The 19,621-nt window shown below is 62.1% G+C and overlaps 1 protein-coding gene across 3 annotated transcripts in view; it reads left to right on the plus strand.

The window, feature by feature from the left end:
- Positions 1-19,621, plus strand: part of MRTFA (myocardin related transcription factor A) — a 103,230-nt gene that overhangs the window by 80,723 nt on the left and 2,886 nt on the right. For 2 of the 3 annotated variants that reach the window (XM_043440464.1, XM_043440461.1), the window contains exons 3-13: positions 4,285-4,340; positions 6,788-6,863; positions 7,537-7,698; positions 11,151-11,326; positions 11,812-11,943; positions 13,909-14,171; positions 14,477-14,648; positions 15,731-16,957; positions 17,337-17,432; positions 17,803-17,955; positions 18,216-18,276. In XM_043440464.1, the coding sequence (XP_043296399.1) occupies positions 4,285-4,340; positions 6,788-6,863; positions 7,537-7,698; positions 11,151-11,326; positions 11,812-11,943; positions 13,909-14,171; positions 14,477-14,648; positions 15,731-16,957; positions 17,337-17,432; positions 17,803-17,955; positions 18,216-18,276 (2,574 nt within the window). The remainder of the gene's footprint in view (positions 1-4,284; positions 4,341-6,787; positions 6,864-7,536; positions 7,699-11,150; positions 11,327-11,811; positions 11,944-13,908; positions 14,172-14,476; positions 14,649-15,730; positions 16,958-17,336; positions 17,433-17,802; positions 17,956-18,215; positions 18,277-19,621) is intronic. The other variant, XM_043440462.1, reaches the window with a different exon arrangement.

Consider the following 19,621-nt stretch of genomic DNA (forward strand, 5'->3'; position numbering starts at 1 on the left):
TGGGAGCGATCATTTTTGTATTTATTATGTCAGCACCTAATAAAGTGACGTTCAGACCCAGGCACCTAATAAATATTCCTTAATGACAGTGATGAGGAAATGAGTCTTGGTTGTTCGTTGCTGTCGTTCTTGCTGAAAAGCATTTCCGGAGGTGCCCTGTGGACCCCAGGAGGTGTTACGTTGTCTGCATCTGGGGCTGGTGGTGGGAGAGCACTGTGTTCCCTCCTGGGGAGCTCCTGAAGGCTCCCCGAGCTCACGCTTACATGCACTTGGTCCATGTTCCTGAGAACTGCGCCCAGCACAGGACCCAGTTCTCCCTGGGAAGCAGAAATTTCCTTTCCTTTGAGAAAGGAAATTGAAACAGTTTCTTCTCTTTTTAGGTCACAAATGACCTCAGTTAAGGCAGCAGATCTGTTCAGGGAGAAAGAAGATGGGCGCTGAAGAGAAGGAACAGAGTATATGATTGGTGGTTAGAGCCAGCCGGGGCGGGGTACCCAGCTAGGACCGAAACTGGGATCAGGAGCACCGCACCTCTGAGCCACTTGCGCCCATTTAACTTCCTTGCTGCTTTTTCCTCTCAGTGAGTGTTTGCACTCCTTCCTGTGTTCACGCAAAGCCATGCAAGTGTTCCAGGAAACCAGTTTCGAGAAGGCGGGAATAAATAATCAGGGTTCAGTGTCCTCTGACACCAAAGATGTACATTCTGTGGACAGCCGTGCACAGTTCTTGGGTTTGCATTGGTTTGGCGGCAGGGGGGCAGGGTGGAGGGCAGGGACTTCTCTACTTCTCTTTCAGGGACTGCCTTCTCGGAGTTTCTGGGAAAATAAAAGTTCCAAGTAAGCAGTGCCTGGGCTCCTCGGGCAAAGCCATTAAGGCAGTGTGGCGCGGGAAGACGCGAGTCTAAGGTTAACACCGCCCTCGGACTCAGACACGCGTTTATGGATTAACTTTGAGTCTTTGGGGATTTTCCACAACTCGTGGAGGCCTGAACTTTATAATGTACTTTCTGTGTCGCTGTGCTTCCTTGTGTCTCGTTCCCTTTGTGGACAAGCACGTGGTGATCTTGACACTGCCACCTGCTTCCATATCAAGAAAGCCCAGGGCTTAGTGTTATCACCCCTACCCCTCGCTAGGCGACCCTCCATAGCCACAGCTTCTAGCAAAGCTGGCCAGACACATTCAGGGGTGCCCTCTCCACCACGCACCCCAGTCTCCCGAGAGACTGGCTGCCCAGCTCCAGGCGTCCCCAAATGGGCCTCAGAAGCGCCTTCTAGGACAAGAGGGGCCATCGCCCCCTCCTCCTCTCCCTTCTTGGAAGGGGCTCTCAGATTCGGTGAACTCGCTGTCACAGAGCAGAATTAGACATGGGGAGTGTAGAGTGGGCTCTTCAAGGGCCGACAGAATCCGCCTCACCCGTCACCTGGGCTGGGATCCACTACCCGGTGAACGGCCTCACGGGTTACTGCAGTGTAAGTTTCCTCACGTGTAGAATTGGAAGAGTGGTACCTGCCCCATGGTTATTAAGAAGATCCAGTGAGATTATGTTATAAAATGAAGCCGTCTTTGGGGATCAGTGATCACTGTGTTGATTTTTTTTTTTTTTTTTGGTCTTCATTTCTGGTTCTTTTGCTCAAGCTCTGAGCAAGTAATGAGCTGCTCTGGTCTTCTCGTTCCCCTCCTGGCTCATCTCCTGGTATCAGTGCTGGAGGCTGCGCCTTCAGCCTCACGTGCGCTCCCTGTTCTGGCCGTGGCTCTGTGACCTGCAGACACTGCACGCCTCCTTGAGCCTCCCTCCCACCGGTTTGTGCTCAGCACAGTGGTCGAGCCGGCCTCGCAACACCGCCTGCCCTCTGCCCTGCTTCTCGGCCTCCCTGCCTCCGCATCCAGGGGGGTCATTCTTCTCCACCTTCTGAAGAAATTAAGAAACCAGCCCAGAGGAGAGCAAGAACGCCGACCTGAGGGTGAGAGACAGTGAGGTTGAGAACCTTCCTCTGCCACTCGTTGCCTTTCCTTCTGTTTCTGAGCCTGCCCGCGGCTGTAAAACTGAACACTACACTCTGCACGGAGTCACTAGGGACATCCGATTGGACAGCACTTCAAACTGTCCGGAGTGGTGCCCGCTGCAGCAGCAGGCATCCTCACTGGCATGAAAACGGAGCCTCGCAGGAAGTCAGGTGCTCCTGACACGTGTCCCCGTGCCTGGTGTCACACGCCGGGGTACCTGAGGGTGGCACAGCCCTTTTCCATTGAGAAAGTCTTTGCAGTGTGAGCTGGTGCTCCACACGCTGGGCGTGTGTCTGCCCCCGCGGACAGCAGTGTGGGCTCTTGCGCGGCCGGCACCAAGACTGGTGCGGAAACTCGCAGGCCCCTGAGGGACTCTCACCCAGGGCTCAGCCAGATCACCGTGCAGGATGCCGGCAGCACCCCACACGCGGCCGTGAGGATGCCCCCTGCCCCAGAGCGCTGTCCGTCTCCACATGGGAATTCAGAAGTGGGCGGAGTCTACTCTGCAGAGGAAGAGGAGCCGCAGAGAGCAGCCTTCCCCCGTCAGCCATCAGCGACAGGAACACAGACGTCCTCGTTTTCTGTCGGGGACCTCTGTGAGGTTCGGAGCCCAGATGAGAGCCTAATCCTGGCTGCTCAAGGGAGAGTTCAGAGCTCACAGAGTCCTCCGGTTTTCTGTCACCAGGGCCGTGTATCCATTCCCCGTGGAACAGCCAGTAGATCACTGCATGAGTCACGCGCTGGGTGCCCTCGGCGGCGCTGGGGTCATCGTCAGAGGGGAAAGGAGGACACAGCCCCCTGCTGTGCCCGAGGGAGCTGGCTGGAGGTAGCTGAAAGATACGTGCTGCGTCTCTCCGGAGTGTCAGACGGCGATGAGCTGTGGAGGAAAAGGCAGAAGGGCAGCCGGGGCAGGGCGGCGGACACTGAGTCTCTCTCTGCTTCTGAGTCCTTACCGTCTTCCGCGAGAGCACGGCTGTGTGTGTGCGCCCTGCTGTCCATCACCCCGCGCCCAGCAGGGCTTTCGGAGGCTGATGCTGGACTTGAGCCAGCTGTACTCAGCAGAAGCAGATGCAGGCTGGCCTGCTGGCCCACAGAAATGCCCAGACCTTCAGACTGGAGTTGAGCGGGCTCTGGGAGCTTGGCGAGGGAGCCTGTGTGCTGGTTTTCCTTAGAGATCATTCGTTAAATCTAGAGCTCCCCCTGCTGTTTAGGAGGTGGGGTGCTCTCAGCTGACCTTTCAAAAATGATGGTTTCTTTTTTATCCTAAGATTTAAAAACTTTAAAAAAAAAAAAAATTATTGCGGGGACGTTTGGAGCTTCCTTCTGGTTCGGCTGCTGTTGAGGCCCAGCCCGGGGGTGGGGTAGGGCGAGGGGGCAGGGGCCCCGGCAGGATGGGGTCAAGTCTGTGCTCTGGCTACTTTTAGCGTCTCCTCGCGCTGCTCCCCCACCACAGCCGGCAGCCCCTTACACACCGTCTCACAGCTGCTCTGAAACCGTGGGGCGGCAGAACTGAAACTGACCCCCGTCTGGTGAATTTCTTGAAGTGAGCCAGGCCAGGCTGTTCCCCGTTGAAGCTCAGGGTATCCCCACTCATCATTCGCTGAACTGGCCTCAGATCGCTGCATTTGTAGAGGGTCTGGCTCTGGTCTCCCGCCCCAGGCATGCTCTGCCGAGTGGCGAGCTGTGGCCCGTGGGGCCGTTGCCCCAGAATAGAGCCGGGTCTCTGACGGGACTCCAGGGGGGCCTTCTGGTCAGCCACTGACTGTGTGTGCCGCGGTCAGCCATACAAGCCCGGTGAAGGTTTTAGTCCTTCAAGATGAAATGCGAGCTAATTTTAGCAGCACTGTTAACACCAGCTGAACTGAAGAAGGAAACAGCACCTCAGTAGACGTGTGTCCCTTTGGTTGAGCTGCCTCAGTCACACCGTCTGGTGCGTGGTGATTCCTGATGAGGCTGAAGGAGGACAGTGGGGGCACCTGACTTGCAGGTGTCTTCCAGGGTTGGCGACTCCGTAAGGGTTATGTTAGGGTCATGTTCCGTGGGTGCACCTTAGCAGTGACCATTGCCCATGAGAATAAAATCACTGGGATTGTAGTGTTGGGGTAGCTGAACCGTAAAGATATGTGCTTACTCAGGTGCCACTTTCTCCTTCCCCTCAGCCGATATTAATAGTGCTGCTGAAGTGAACTTGAATTCAAGATGTCTTCTCCACTGTAAACTGTAGCAATAGACGTGGTGCTTCACTCTGATGTAATTATTTTACGGTTCTTCTCCCAACAGCTTTGAAAAGTCCAGCTGCATTTCATGAGCAGAGAAGGAGCTTGGAGCGGGCCAGGGTAAGGCATCTTTCTTCCCAGGGACCTCCCCCACGAGCCCTGTCAGAGCCCATTGTGCTGCTGCCATCTTCCCTCCGGTCTGGCGTGGTCCCCAGGGTCAGCCCTGGCCTCACAGTTCTAAACAAACAGCTCTGCCTTTCCGCTTCATCCCACCCCAGCGTCTGCCGGCGTGAAGGTTTGGACCGTGATAGGAATGAGTGTCCTCCTCTAGTACATTCAAGGGTGTGTCATGGGTGCCAGCCTCCTCTGGGTTTGGAGACCGCTGGTATTTTCCCATCTTGAATCCCACTTGGCCTTTGAGAGCTGTTAGGACATGAACACCGGCCCGGGAAGGCTTGCTGAGTGGCGGTCCCTCCGTGTCTGTGGCCGCACTGCTCACTTGTCTCCCGGTGGGCCTGAAGACCTCCCTGTTCCCTGAGCAGCCAGGGCCCACTGGAGGTCGTGGAAGTGGAAGCGGGGCGCCGGGGCACGCTGCCGCACCTGGCTTGCTGCTCCGTCCCCCGCGGTTTCAGTTCCCCCAGGGGCCTTGGGGGGTAGTCTGCTGCCTGGCGTGGGTGGAGATGGGGAAGTGGCCAGAGCGTGCTTCCCCTCTCGGCCCGGCACTTTTTCTTTTATGTAAAAGACAAGGGAGGAGAACCTCCCCAAATGGAGGCTCGCAGGCTGCCCAGGACCCACAGCTCTGTCAGAGACTCTGAATGGTTTACCTCCAGGGCTCAGCTTACGGTCTTCTGTTTTTATCTTATTTTTAACCAATTTCTAAGGAAAATGATGATGAATTCTTACAGTGAGCAGAAGAGTGAGGTCCCAGGTGATGGGAAGGAAAGGAGTGGCTGGCTGCACTGTTGCAGCAGCTGGAGGATGAGGGAGTATGAGCAAGGGCCTTGCCCACGCCTTCCATCCAATCTGAAGACTTGGCGCCACTTCCTGGCCTGCTTCTCCAAGGCAAGGAGTAAATGTGACCTGATTAGAACAGGTGTTAGTTTACAAGTGCAATTCTATCCTTTTCGTGTTTAGGGTCACTGCAGCTCTTATGAATTAGGTGTCTTTATCTTCACCTTGGGCTTCCCTGGTGGCTCAGAGGTTAAAGCGTCTGCCTCTAATGCAGGGGACCCAGGTTCAATCCCTGGGTTGGGAAGATCCCCTGGAGAAGGAAATTCTTGCAGTATTCTTGCCTGGAGAATCCTATGGACAGAGGAGCCTGGTAGGCTACAGTCCACGGGGTCGCAAAGAGTTGGACACGACTGAGCGACTTCACTTTCACTTTATCGTCACCTTAATAGATGCAGCTAAGAGAGGTTAGCTAACTTGTCCAGCTAATCAGTGGTGAGCCAGGGTCAAACCTCGGTCTGTGGACTCCAGGTGTTTCTTCCTCAGTACCTGGGCCTCCTCCCCCTGCTGTCCGTGAAGACCGGCTCTGGCCAGAACCTGCTCTGCCTTCTGCTCCAGCAGCCAGGGCAGCACGCTTGCCCACCACAGACGGGCGACAGGCCCTGAGCCCACGGCCGCCATAAGCCGTCTCCTGGGGGCTCAGTACCACCCCGGGGCTGGCACAGAGCTGCCCGGTCAGAGCACCAAGGCCAGGGCCATGGCCAGGCCAAGGAGCAAGTCTTGACCTTGCTGCAGGCGTGACGTCTGCCCCGACGCTTCATTCTCCATCCTGTGCTACTCTGCTGTGTCTCGTCCTGCCCTGTCCTCTCCTGTGCTGGGTAGGAGAGCCCATGGTTTTGACCGATGGTGTGAAAAATTCTGGTGCAAAGCTTAAGAACACAGGCTCTGGAGTGAGACAGATCCAGGGTCACATACACATTATACCAGGAGCGCTGGGCAGTGGGCTGGCTCTGGGACTGTCGGGGAAATGGTTTAATTTGCCTGGAGCCTCATAAATGCAGAAATGAGGACATTAGACTTTAAGGAACTAGAACTATGACACCACATATCAAAATTAGTTCAGAGTGAACAGAAAATGCTTGCGGTGTCAGGCAGTGCCAAAGATTTTGAAATAAGATACAAAGTTATATTCAGTATGATTAGAGGTCTGCAAAATTAAACCTATCTTCTGCATGGAAGGATGACTAGAAACAAATATTCCTAAGTACTAACAGTGGATAATTACATGACGTTTTTTTTAATTGTTGTCTTACTTTCTAATTTTCTAAATTTTTTTCAGTGAACTTATATTACTTTTATGATAATAGCCGAGATAGATTAAAACATATATTAGTAGTTCAGCCTCAGAGAGATAGATGGTCCTCACAGGTGGACGAAGCCCTCAACAGGTGCATTGAATGTGGATGCGCCCTCCCCAGGCCTCGGGACTCAGCAGTGTCCAGGCTGAGCTCCTGGGGCGGCCGAGGTCACCCACTCAAGCCACGGCTGCCTTTTGGTTTTGTCCAGGCCTTAAGCTTGTGACCTGGATCTGAGAGCTGTGTGATGTGTTTTTTCTGCAGACAGAGGACTACCTGAAACGGAAGATCCGTTCCCGGCCGGAGAGATCGGAGCTGGTCAGAATGCACATTTTGGAAGGTGTGTTAGACCGGAAATGCTTCTTCATGCAGACCCTCTTGGTCACTATTTTCACCCTGCACCACCCACGTTTCTTCTTCACGCTTTCTCGTTGCCCCCATTCCTCACAAAAATGGGGTATGCAGTCCTCTCCCCCAGATCTGTCTCTAGCATGCATTTACTTCCATTCATTCATTCACTTACTCAGTATTTACTCCAGCACCTGTGAAGTACAAGCGAGGTCATCCCAGACAAATTCTGCCTGCCCCCGCTCACACGCTGCTTTCTTCATTCTAGGGAAGGAAAGGTTTGGGCTTGAGTCTGTCCATTTTTTGTTTGGTTTAGAACCCACTTTGGAGTTGGAAGAAGACTTTCCTAGTCTGAACCCCACATGTGGCAGGAGGCCACCGAGGGGGAGACACCGAGGCCCAGAGCAGGGAGGCAGAATGTCCCCACGGCAGGCCCCGTTGTCTGGGTCTGCTGTGCCTAGCGACCGCGGTTGGGTGTGACCACACACTGTCCTCAGTGGGGCCCCCTCCCTCGGTCCTTGTGAAACTTATACCAGGCCCCCCACTCTGCCTGGTTCTGCTTGTCTCTGCCCCTTCCCTGGCAGGAAGGGGAGGTGCCCTGGGGTTCCAGGGCAGAGCCCACTCACCCCTGAATCCTCCTCCTCTCTACCCTCTCCCACACGCAGAGACCTCGGCCGAGCCCTCCCTCCAGGCCAAGCAACTGAAGCTGAAGAGAGCCAGGCTGGCAGATGACCTCAACGAGAAGATTGCGCAGAGGCCTGGCCCCATGGAGCTGGTGGAGAAGAATATCCTGCCCGTGGAGTCCAGCCTGAAGGAGGCCATCATTGGTGAGGAGCTAGGCCTCCCTGCGTGGACCCGCAAGCTGGCGCAGGGGGAGGGCCGCCGGGCTGCTTGCTCCCTGACTTCCTGCTTAGCCTGGGTGGAGGAGCCGAGGCGTGGAGAACCAGAGCCTGAGAAATGGGTCGTGCGAGCCTGGGTCGGTGCCCGTGGCCCCACAGATCAGCGCCGTGCCAGAACAGCTCAGCCAGTACCCGAGGCCTCCGTCCGCTCCCCATCTCTGAACCCAGGGGTCGCCCCTCTTTCCCAGAGAAGGTGGGTAGGTGTCAGGGTTGGTGTGAGCGAGCACGTGGAGACGCCGCGAGCTAGAAACCGTACCTGCTGCTCCTTTTCATTCGTGAAGTCCCCTCTTGGAGCCTGACCCTTTGCCCAGATAGTTCACTTACAAAGGCCGACGGACCCGAGCAGTGTGCTAGGTGCTTGGGCCACGGCCCTGCGAGGCGGACCACACCCCTGGTCCTCACGGAGCTCAAGCTGTAGTGCAGACCCAAGCAGGGAAGTAGGCCCCAGTGGACCGAGGGCCACTGCCCGGCCCTGACAGTGGGGGTTGATGTCAGAGGAGGTGAGGCCAAGGTCGGGGTGCAGGCCGAGCAGGAATTGAAGCGTCTGTGAGGGAGGAGGGACACCTGCACGGAGACCTGGAAGGGGCGTGTCAGGAGGGGTGGGGGGCTTTGCAGGGCCCTGTGGCCACGGCCAGGCACACACCCCTGATCCCCTCACTGCGGTGAGGTTGGGACAGACGTGCTTCTGTAGCTGCTGGGGGCCTGAGACCTGCCCTGGGAGGCAGCTGGAGTGCCCCCACCGTAAGTGTGAGCTGGGTCTCTGGGCAGAGGGGGCACGGGTTGGCTTAAGGCAGGCCGGGTGGGGCCCGGGGCCTGGGTCAGTGGAGGCAGGTCTGGGCCTCATCTGCACCAGTGCAGAGGTGGGTTGAGCTGGGGCTCTAAATACCCTCTTCCCTAGAAGAAGAATACCCTACCCACTTCGCCCAGGCGTTCGTCTTGCCTTGTGTCAGCGTTCAGTTCAGTTGCTCAGTCTGGCTCTTTGCGCCCCCGTGGACCGCAGCACGCCAGGCCCCCCTGTCCATCACCAGCTCCCGGAGTTTACTCGAACTCATGCCCATTGAGTCAGTGATGCCATCCAACCATCTCATGTCAGAGTGCTCCCACCCAAATCTCCACCACGTTCTACAACAGCCCCTAGTTACGGGCCAGTGTTTGGGCCAAGGTCAGTCTGGACTCTCCCTCCAGCCCAGATCTGATAAATGCTTGCCAAGAGTCGGCTGGGCGCCAGGCCTGCGTGGGCCTGGCCATCACAGACACAGAACACACTGCTGCCGCCCTCCGCTGGCTCGGCCTGACGGGAGAAGGCTGCGGTGTGCACCAGTGACTTCCGCGATTTCCCAGGCACAGGTGGCGCCGCCTGGTGAGAAAGGCCCAGGCCCTGTGATGCGGGAACCCAGTCACCTGCCTTCCCGGAGCTCGCAGGCTCCGCCCGGCGCAGTCCTGGGTGCCTGGGGAGGCTCGGGAAAGGGCTGTGCCGTTGGCAATGACGTTCATGACAGAGCAGCTGACCCTGCTGTCGTGGACGACGCAGGACGGCGGGCAGGTGGCCGGGACAGCGGGGGCTTGTCCGAGCTGGACGGGGAGGGCAGCAGGACGGGGAGGGCAGCAGGGCGGGGAGGCTGCACGGCTGATGCGGCATGATTAGGGTCAGCCTGGAGGTTGAGTCCGTGCCAGGTAGAGCAGGCACTGAAGGCCATCCCAGGCAGAGGGGCAGTGTGGGCAGTGGCCTGAGGGCCTGGGAAGTGGTTGCGTTTGGCAGCGAGATTGTCACTGATGGCTGGAGAGAGAGGGGTGTTCTCCAGCAGTGGTCCTGAGGTGGAGGGGTGGGCAGGGGGCAGATGTCATCCATTGTTCAGGAGGAGTTGGGGGGTGGTCAGGAAGGATGTTTAGGCTGAGAAGTGGGCAGGTTTAGGGCTGAGAGGATGCGTCATGCGGAGGCTGCGGAGGTGAGAGGATGGGAGGAGGAGACAGAGGTGGGGAAGCCTGCTGAGGGTGGGGGCCCGGGAGGAGCCTTACCGCAGACTCCCCTGCATACTCAGCCATTTAACGCACACACACCCACCTCCAGTTGACCTGGAAGAGTTGTGTCAAAGCCCCAGAAGTCTTCCCCGAGCCTGGCCCCCTCGGCATCCAGGCTTCTGTCTAGCAAAGCATTGGCTGCACCCCACAGCCTGGCAGGACCCTGCAGTGACCCCTGGACTGAATTGGGGTGGACCCAAGGCTCCTCCATCCGCTCCCTGATCCTGCTGGTCCCCTTTCTGGGAGTGAGAGGCCGGGGGAGGAATCTGGGCCTCGAGCGACTGGCAGGAGGCACACGGTGGTCAGGAGGCTGTGCCCACTCCGAGCTCCACTCGAGAGCGGGTGAGGGGGGCAGGAGGGGCAGCCTGGCGGGTTGCCGGCGGGGGGCGTAAGCTCAGGGGCGTCCTGCCCAGGTTCCCGTGGCCTCGGATCACGGCCCTGGAGGCGGAGCACTCCAGATTGTTCCTCCTTGTCTGTGGTGTGGCCCCCGCTCACCTCTGCGCCTCATTCCTCTCTGTGGACAGCGGCTAGTGCCGCGCTTCTCTTCTGACCGTGCTGGCCGTGGGGTCATGACAGGAATCCTGAAACACCCTGCTCGCCCCGTCCCCTTCTTCCCTTCCCTCTGCACCTGGGATTCCCACGCTGGGCCCCCCAGCCCGGGAGCACAGGCCGCCGGGCCCTGCGCCCTCACACGGGAGGGCGGGCGGTGGCCTCGCCGCCCCCCAGGCCCTGGGGCTTTGAGAGCCACTGGCCCTGCTTCACCTGGGCGAGCAGGCGGCTCTCCTCCCCTCCTCAGCCCTGCCCACCCCTCCGCGTGCACGACCACTGGAGGCTAAAGAGTGGTCTGTTCCTAGTCTTTGGGGAGTCAGACAGCCCAGGGGAGGAGCTGCACCCCCATAGCTGTTGCCTAGACAGCCCTCATCGCAGGGTCCCTGGGGTGGAAATACAGTGCCTGCAACAGCCAGGAAATAGGAGGTGGAGGCGGTGGCAGGCTTGGGAGGGAGGGCAGCCATTCACCGTGAAGACAACACGGGTGTCTTGTCTTAGAGGGCAGAGGATGGGCGAAGATATGAGGGGCAGCCTCCCACGAAGAGCAGCCTCCAGGGGCCGTGGGAGGGGGGCCCAGTGGGTCAGCAGTCAGGCCTTTCCTGCCAAGGCAGCGCCGTGAGGGCCGGGAGGACTGACTCTCCTGGCCTTGGCTTTGGGGCCGTGAAGACGAGCTTTCCTCCAGCTCGTTTGGATGCAAGAGGCAGGGTGGCTGCCAGTTGCCTCCTTCCGCTGCCCGCGGGCTGAGGGGACAGCCTCTGGCTGGGGAGCAGGGCCCTCAGCTGAAGGGGTCTCACCCAGGCCTTGGCTTTCAGTGGGCCAGGTGAACTACCCGAAGGTAGCAGACAGCTCTTCCTTCGACGAGGACAGCAGCGACGCCTTGTCCCCCGAGCAGCCTGCCAGCCACGAGTCCCAGGGCTCAGCGCCGTCGCCCCTGGAAGCCCGAGTCAGCGAGCCGCCGCCCGGCGCCACCTCTGTGCCCCCCGCTCAGGTGCGCTTCCTCCTCTTCCCCCCAGGGGCCCAGACCTGCTGGAGCAGCCCCGGTGAGGCCCCTCCCTGGGGCCGGTGGGGCAGGGAAGCCGGGAGGTGCTGTCCTGGTAGCTCAGGTGGGGCTGTTGGCAGCGGGCCCCTCGGAGTTACATTCGGAGGCCTCCCCACTGCCCTGTGTCCCCTCGTGCAGCGCAGCTGCCTTTCCTGAGTGTGTGCAGGTCCGTGACGCTTGCTCTACCCTCTGCTCCCCGTTTTCTAGTACCCCCCTCCCCCACCACCACCCTGGAGGCTGCTCTTCTCAGCCTTCCTTCGTCGGCCCTCAACAGCGACCGTCAGAGGGGGTGACGACCGTCAGAGGGGGTGACAACCACCAGAGGGGGTGACGGCCGCCTGGCTCCCGGCGGGCTGGGCAAGGCTGCAACAGCAGCTGGAGCCTGGAGGTGGCGCAGCTTCTGGGGTGTCCTCACATCCCCTCCTCTCTCCCAGGTCGTGTCTCAGCTCCCCGTGGGCCCGGAGTCCGGAGAAACACTCTTCCTGGCAGAGCAGCCTCCTCTGCCTCCCAGCCTCACCAACGGAACCACGGTCCCCGCTGCCAAGCCCCTCCCCACCCTCATCAAGGTGCAGACCCCCAGCCCACTGCTGCCCCCGCCCCTATGCCTCGCCAACTCCCGTGTGGGCACAGTGTCGGCAGTGGGGGTGCTCACCCTCTCCTCCCAGTCAGGGACCAGCAGAGGTCACCACAGGGCTACAGGCGGCCTCCCCGCTCGCTCTGCGGACGCTGGCCGGGTGTACTGAGCGCAGGGCAGGCTGTCACTCCCGCCCGCCCCACCCACGGCCTCGTGAGACCGTAAGGGGGTGGAGCCATGAGGCGGTGGCCCACGGTCACCGGCCAGCCGTGCTGGGAGTTCGTCTTCCTCCTCTTCCTCCAAGTCCTGACCTGAAACGCCTGAAGGGGCCCCAGTCAGCGTCAGCCCACGAGACACCCACGGGCGCCTTTGCGTGGGGACTCGGTGCTGGGCCCTGAGGTTGAGTTCAGCAGCACCCTGAGCCAGCATCTCCCCACCCAGCCAAGCCTCCTGCCTTGGCCTCTGGTACCTTGACCCTGCCTTCCCCATCCAGCCTGGGCTTCGCGCCTGCTGGGCAGGGGCCCTTCCTTCCGGCCCCGCTTGCTTCTGCGCTTGACTGACTTCTCCAGTCCCTCCACGTAGGCCCTGGCCCGGCGTCTCAGGCCGCCCACGTTCCTCCCGCTGCCCACAGCCTTAGCTGAGCCCTCTGTCTGCCTCCAGGTACTCCCAGTCCCTTTGGGGTGGTGCCCCGCCCCCGGCCTGCTCCTGCCTGCTCGCGGAGCTTGCGTGTCCCGTGGCTCCCGGCTGCTCCCTGGGTAGCCAGCCGCACCTTCCTTGTCTCTGCGGTCTGTTCCTGACTGGCCACAGACGTCTGAGGTTTTCCCCCAAATCTCCTCCCCCAAACCTGCCCCTCGTCGCAGGTCTGGTGCCTGCCTCTGCCCACCTCCCCTCTGTGAGAACCGTGCGTGTGTCTTTCTCTAACTTCCTCTTTTCTGGAAGCGCCTCGGCCTCCGGCTCCGCAGCCCCGCTGTGAGCCCTCCTCCAGAGGAGCCCCCGCTGCCTCTGACCCCTCGGGTCGTGGGGCTCCCTGTCTTCCTCCCTTTCAGTGGGGTGCTCCTGGGCCATTCTCGGCCTCTTTCCTGAGGCCTCTCCATGGGCCCCTGTCCGTCCTCTCGGGTGCGCTCTGGCCCAGCGGCCCCTCGCTTTCTCCCCCTCTCCACACCTGGGCCACCCGACCCTCTTCCCCGCCACCATGGAGGGGCCGCCGTCAGAGCTCAGAGCCCTGAACCGTGTGACCGCTCGCTGCGCAGCTCTGCTGTCCTCTCTTCCCCTAGCTGGTCACCTCCTGCCTCATCCTTAGTCCCCGCGGCCCCCTAACCAGACCCCCGCTGACCCCGCACGGAGTCTCCACCCTTCCTTCTGCTGGTCTCTGCGCAGATGCCGCGAGGCCCCCTTGGTCCTGCCCGGCCCGTTCCCTGCTCACGTGCCCCACTCAGCTCCACCCGCGCTCACCCCAGAGGACCTCGAGGCCCAGCGGGAGGCCACCCTGTGTGCCGGCCGTGGGTGCACAAACAGGAGCTTTAGAGTCCTGGGCTTGGATCTCGGCTCCTTCATGGGCGAGATCACAGCCACTGTGTGCCCTTGAGCAGCTGACTGCCCTGAGCCGCTGCTTCACCTTCCAGTAGACACGCCGGCTCCTGGTGAGGCAGGGTTCTCGCGGGTCTGCACCCCATGTGGAGTGGACGCAGGAGCTCCCAGAGCCGCTCTTTCACCCCTTGTCCCGTTGGCACTGTGCTCGGGGTCACAGGGAAGTTGCCTGTGCATTTGGGTGGAAGCTCTGGGAAAAGCAGGGCGGGTCACAGCCCCCTGTCAGCCCTCGCCCCCTCCTGGGCACACTCCTAGGTGCCAAGGAGGCCTCTGCTTTGGGAGGGGTGCTATCTGGCAGGGCGGGGTGGACGCACAGCCCTCTCAGGAGCCGCCCAGGCCCCTAACGGCGCCCTCTGTCTCACGCCCCCAGCAAAGCCAACCCAAGTCTGCCAGTGAGAAGTCGCAGCGCAGCAAGAAGGCCAAGGAGCTGAAGCCAAAGGTGAAGAAGCTCAAGTACCACCAGTACATCCCCCCGGACCAAAAGCAGGACAAGGGGGCGCCCCCTATGGACTCCTCCTACGCCAAGATCCTGCAGCAGCAGCAGCTCTTCCTGCAGCTGCAGATCCTCAACCAGCAGCAGCAGCAGCAGCAGCAGCACTACAACTACCAGACCATCCTGCCCGCGCCGCCCAAGTAGGTGCTGCCGGCAGGCCCCGCCCACCCGCCGGCCCCGCCCAAGTAGGTGCTGCCGGCAGGCCCCGCCCAAGTAGGTGCTGCCGGCAGGCCCCGCCCACCCACCGGCCCCGCCCAAGTAGGTGCCCACAGGCCCTGTTACAGGTGATGTGTGGGTGACCCTGGACTGGCAGGGACCCTTGGGTCCCAGTCCTGTCAGAGCACTCCAGGGGCAGGGCCCTTCCCTGTGCCCCTCTCCAGCCGGCCCAGCAGAGGCCAAGGGCGATGCCTGGCGCGGGCTCATTCCTGCGCTTTTCTCTTCTCAGGCCGGCAGGGGAGGCTCTGGGCAGCGCTGGGGGCCCCCCGACGCGCAGCCTTTCCACTACCAACAGCAGCTCTGGCTCGGGTGCCCCTGGGCCCAGTGGGCTGGTCCGACAGAACAGCACCTCGCTGACTGGCAAGCCGGGGGCCCTGCCCACCAACCTGGACGACATGAAGGTAGGTGGTTGCGCCCCAGTGGCCTCACGCTGCCGCCAGCCTGGCCTCTCTGGCCGTCAGGTGCTTGGTTTCAGGCAGGAAAGGTGGCCGGCTGGGGACTACGGCCACGGAAGGCAGAGCGGGGCTCTGGCCTCTGGTTTCCTGCAGTGGAGGAACCTGGAGCCTGCCTAGAAGCTCGCCTGGCTCTGCTCACCCTGGTCATCGTCGTTAAAGACACCAGCTGGTGTCCGTCCTGGGCCGTGGGCTCGCCGAGCGCTTGTGTGCCTCTTGATTTCCCGGCCTCCAGTGCAGTGTGAGGAACAGGGGCTGTCACCCTGGCTTCAGGGCAATCAGGCCAAGGCGTGGGGGAGGGGGTGGACATGGTGCTGAGGTCACAGGCCCAGGTGGTGGTCGAGCCGGGGCTCAGGCCCCTTTGCAGCACTGCCCTCTCCTCACAGCCCCTGATGTCTTGCTGAACCTGCTTTGTGAGTGCTGCGTCCGCCTAGGAGAGAGTAGCCGCACCTGGGGTACAGACCCCGCTGTGTCCTGGGCCTTGGGGGTGGGAGATGCCCGGGCCTGGCTTTTGCTTTCTGCCCTGGTCAGAAGGGGGCTGGATCACATTCTCCCTTGAGAGTTTGTGCCCTGGACCAGCCTGCTCCCTCCTAGTCATGACCCGGGTCCCAGCAAGACTCAACTCTTGGGCAGGGAGCTGAACACGGGCCTTGGTGTCCTCGAGACCTGGCCCTCACTCCTAGCTCTGCCCACCACCACGTCACCAGTGTGACCCCCCAAGGAGTCACTTCTCTGTCCTGAGCTCAATTTTCTCAACTGTAAGATGCAGTGAGTTCACTCAAGTGTTGGTTGAGCACACGCTGGGGCTGGAGACAACTGCAGACATGTCCTGCCCAGCCAAGGGGTGAGGACCGGGAGGAGGGGCGGCCGAAGCAGGCCTCTCCCTCCAGGGTGCGGGAGGGCCAGGGCTTGATGCGTCTGCAGTGGCCGGTGGGCCAGACAGACGAGGCCCAGTGGTCTTGCTCTGGGCACCCGAGCCCCGTGGTCTTGCTCTCCGCCCCCCAGTGGCCCTGACTCCTGTGCCCTCGCAGGTGGCAGAGCTGAAGCAGGAGCTGAAGTTGCGGTCACTGCCCGTCTCGGGCACCAAGACAGACCTGATTGAACGCCTGCGTGCCTACCAGGAGCAGGTCACCCCTGCCAGCCCCGGAGCGCCCAAGGCCCCCGCTGCCTCTCTCCTGCCCAAGGCGGGCGAGGTGGTGGTCGCTTTCCCCACTGCCCGGCTCAGCACGGGGCCTGCCCTGGTGGCAGCGGGCCTGGCCCCAGCCGAGGTGGTGGTGGCCACGGTGACCAGCAACGGTGTGGTGAAGTTCGGCAGCACGGGCTCCACGCCCCCTGTGTCTCCCACCCCCTCAGAGCGGTCGCTGCTCAGCACAGGCGATGAGAACTCCACGCCAGGGGACAGCTTTGGCGAGATGGTGACGTCCCCGGTGACCCAGCTCACCCTGCAGGCCTCGCCGCTGCAGGTGCTCGTGAAGGAGGAGGGCCCCCGCCCCGGGGCCTGCTGCCGGAGCCCAGGGGCGCGGGCCGAGCTGGAGGGCCGGGACAAGGACCAGATGCTGCAGGAGAAGGACAAGCAGATCGAGGAGCTGACGCGCATGCTCCGGCAGAAGCAGCAGCTGGTGGAGTGGCTCAGGCTGCAGCTGGAGCAGGAGAAGCGGGCCCAGCAGCCGGCCCCCACCCCGGCCCCGGCCTCCGCCCCGCTTGCCCTGGGCCCTGCGGTGAAGCAGGAGAGCAGCCTGGCTCGCTGCCAGCTCAGCCGGCGGCCCCCGGGCCCCGAGCCCCCCTTCAGCCCCACCCTTACGGCCCCCGCCGCCTCCCACGCAGATGCCCGCACCCTGGTGGCCCCAGCTGTGGTGGTGAAGCAGGAGGCCGTGGGGCCCGAGCCTGAGCCGGCCCCGGCCCTGGTCACTCTGGGCCCCGCAGTGAAGCAGGAGAGCAGCTTTACCAGCTGTCAGCTGAGCCGGCCACCCCCGGGCCCCGAGCTCCCCTTCAGCCCCAGCCTTGCGGCCCCGGCCGCCCCCCACGCAGACGTGTGTGCCCTGGCGCCCCCGGTCGTGGTGGTGAAGCAGGAAGCCGTGCCGCCGGAGCCCGAGCCGGCCCCGGCCCCCCAGCTGCTGCTGGGCCCACAGGGCCCCAGCCTCGTCAAGGGGGTCACACCGCCCCCCCTCCTCACTGACTCCGCAGGGACCCATCTTGTCCTCACCGTGACCAAGAAGAGCACAGACAGCCCTGGCCGGGCTGGCGGGAGCCCCCAGCAGGTACCTGGGACGGGGGCCGAGAGGGCGTTCAGTGACAGCGCCCCGTTCACAGGCGCCCCAGGGGTGGCAGGTTGTGCTCTCATCCTTGGATCGTCCCCTTCGGCCCTCCCAAAGGTGGGCTCCCTACCCGAGGTCACCCATGCAGGGCCGAGACTTGGGGAGGTTGGGGTCCCTGTGTGAGACCCCCAGCCTTGCAGGTGGAGCTGTGAGGGCCTGCCCCCCTCTCTGCCCTTAGTGTCAGAGCTTGTCTTTGGCGGGGGGCTCTGGAGCAGCCCCACCAGGCAGGCCACTCCTGCCCCTGCTGCCAGGGTGGGGTGCACCTGGGAATGGGGGGGCCGGGGGCGGGGCCTGACGGGAGCCCCGCCCCTCCCCCCCTCAGAGAGGCCAGCCGTCCCCCACCAAGGTGACGCTGGCAGCTGGCTCCCTGCTGCTGCCGCCCTCACAGCCCAGACCCCCCACTCAGCCTGGTCCAAAGGTGAGCCTGCTTTAGGCTTTGTGTGACCTCAGCCCTGTAGGGCTTGGGGGTGGGGGCAGTTACAGGACCCGGGGACTCGGGAAGGGACCTGGGCCCTGAGCAGGAGCTCTGGGGAGGGGAGGGGCGGTCAGCTCAGAGCCCCCCGCCTGTGCCCTGGGACCCCAGGGAGCCACTTGTCCTTGGCAGGGTCAGAGGTCAGGGCCACCCCCATGCTGTATGGCTTCTTCCCCGGGGGTGTCCACGAAGCTCCCCGAGAGCGCGTGCAGCCGCACCGCTGGCCTGGATGGAGGTGGATGCTCCTGCCTTGCCTGCCTGGTGCAGGCCCCGGGCTGCCACCCTCAGCCGGCCATGGTTCTCTGTCCTCCTTCAGCCCCTGTCCCAGCCTGAGTCTCCAGCTCCCGGCCCCCCAGCCCACATGGACCTGGAGCCCCCACCCCAGCCCCTTTTTGGGACCCCCGCTTCTCAGCCGAAGAAGGAGCCGCCTGGCTATGAGGAAGCCATGAGCCAACAGCCCAGGCCACAGGTAAAGAGGGTGACCAGGGGCTCACGGGGTGGGTGGCCACAGTCCCCAGGTCTCGTGGGAGGAGGGGCTGGCCAGAGCCAGCCTTCTGGGTCAGAGAGGCCTTGGAGAGGGGGTGTCGGGGCAGGAGAGGGGGTGTCAGGGCGGGAGAGAGGGTGCCTGTGGGAGCCTGGGTGCAGCCCACTGGGGCCTGACTGCTGGCTCAGAGCCGGGCTGGGGCCTCCTGTTGCAGGTCTTCATCTTTTTCTGATCTTGGCCCACAGGAAAATGGTTCCTCGAGCCAGCAGATGGATGATCTGTTTGACATTCTGATTCAGAGTGGAGGTAAAGTCCAGGCCCCACGCTGCCTCCCCCCGCCCTCCTGTCTGCCCCGGTGTCTCTAGTCTGGGCTTGGTTGATTGGGTTTGGTTTGGTTCTTACAATGCCTGGCGGGCCTGGTAAGTACTTAGGAGGCGGCAGCGGGTGAGACGCGTCCCAGAAGCTGGGCGGGGCCCCCGTGGGGGTGCGTCTTCAGCCCACGTTTGTTTCATCCTGAGCCGCTGTGCTGCGGGCCTTGCAGCCTATCGTGGGGAGGTGATGGAGGAATAAAATAAACTGTCTTACATTGGAGCGTCAAGAAAAGCAGGGGAGGCAAGGGTCCCAGGTGCGAGGGGGGGTCGGGGTCAGGGTCAGGGTTGCTGGGCAGGTGCTTTTCAGCTGCTGCAGGGTGGAGTGGAGTGGGTGTGGGTGTGGGTGGTCGGAGGCCTGGGGGCGCCAGACTGAGACACGCGGACCCTGGGCGATGCTGGGAGCCACAGCACAGCTTCACGTGAAGGGCGCTTCTCTGGAAGGGCCGACGGGGAGGCCGGGTGATCCAGGAGAGCAGGGTGTGAGGGGGGCCACAGGAGGGCTGAGTCCAGGAGTGTCTGCAGAGCGCCAGTTGTTTCCTGTGGCTTAGTTAGGTGTGTGGCCAGGGGACACAGCGGCCGGGGGCGAGGTGTTAGCAGCAGCGTGAGCGCCGGGGTGCATGGGCGCCTCAGTCACTAGACTGAACGGAGGGGCCACAAGGCCAGGCCAGGGGAGGCCCGGGCTGAAGGCAGGAGTCGGGTTGCTGGTGTCCCGACGGCACTCGGAGCGGTGAGGCTGGGTGTGCAGAGGAGGAAGTGGTGGTGGGGCGGGCGGGCTCAGGCTGCTAAGGCTGACCAGGGGGCGGAGGGGGAGCGGCACCCTTGAGAGGGTCAAGGCCCAGGGCTGCTGAGGGCCGCTTAGGAAAGGTGAGGACCGAGACCTGGCCCCGGCCGTGTCGTGGTGACCTCAGCCCAGACAGCGGGACGGTGGCCAGAGCCTGATTGAAGCCGGTTGGAGAGACTGGGGTTATGGGAGGCAGCGAGTCTAGACCGCTCTCTGCAGGGGGTCCCCCGCAAAGGGGTGGGTGTGGAAAGGCGGCACGTTTGCCTGCTGGTGGGACGAGCTGGTGGTCCAGCGGTGAAGGAGACCCCAAGGGCGTGTCTGCGTGGGCAGAGAACAGGCAGCTTCTCTCCTGAGGGATTTAATTACGTCAGTAGGAAGAGCAAGAGCTCATGAGCTTGGACACTTTAAAGTGGTGGATTTTACCTCAATTATGAAAAAATTGAGGTCACTGGTTTTGATCTCGGGGAGGCCCCCCAGGTTGCAGGACCTGCGCTGGGGG

This window comes from Cervus canadensis, chromosome 21 (genome assembly GCF_019320065.1).
Source record: "Cervus canadensis isolate Bull #8, Minnesota chromosome 21, ASM1932006v1, whole genome shotgun sequence".
NCBI classification, from domain to species: domain Eukaryota; kingdom Metazoa; phylum Chordata; class Mammalia; order Artiodactyla; family Cervidae; genus Cervus; species Cervus canadensis.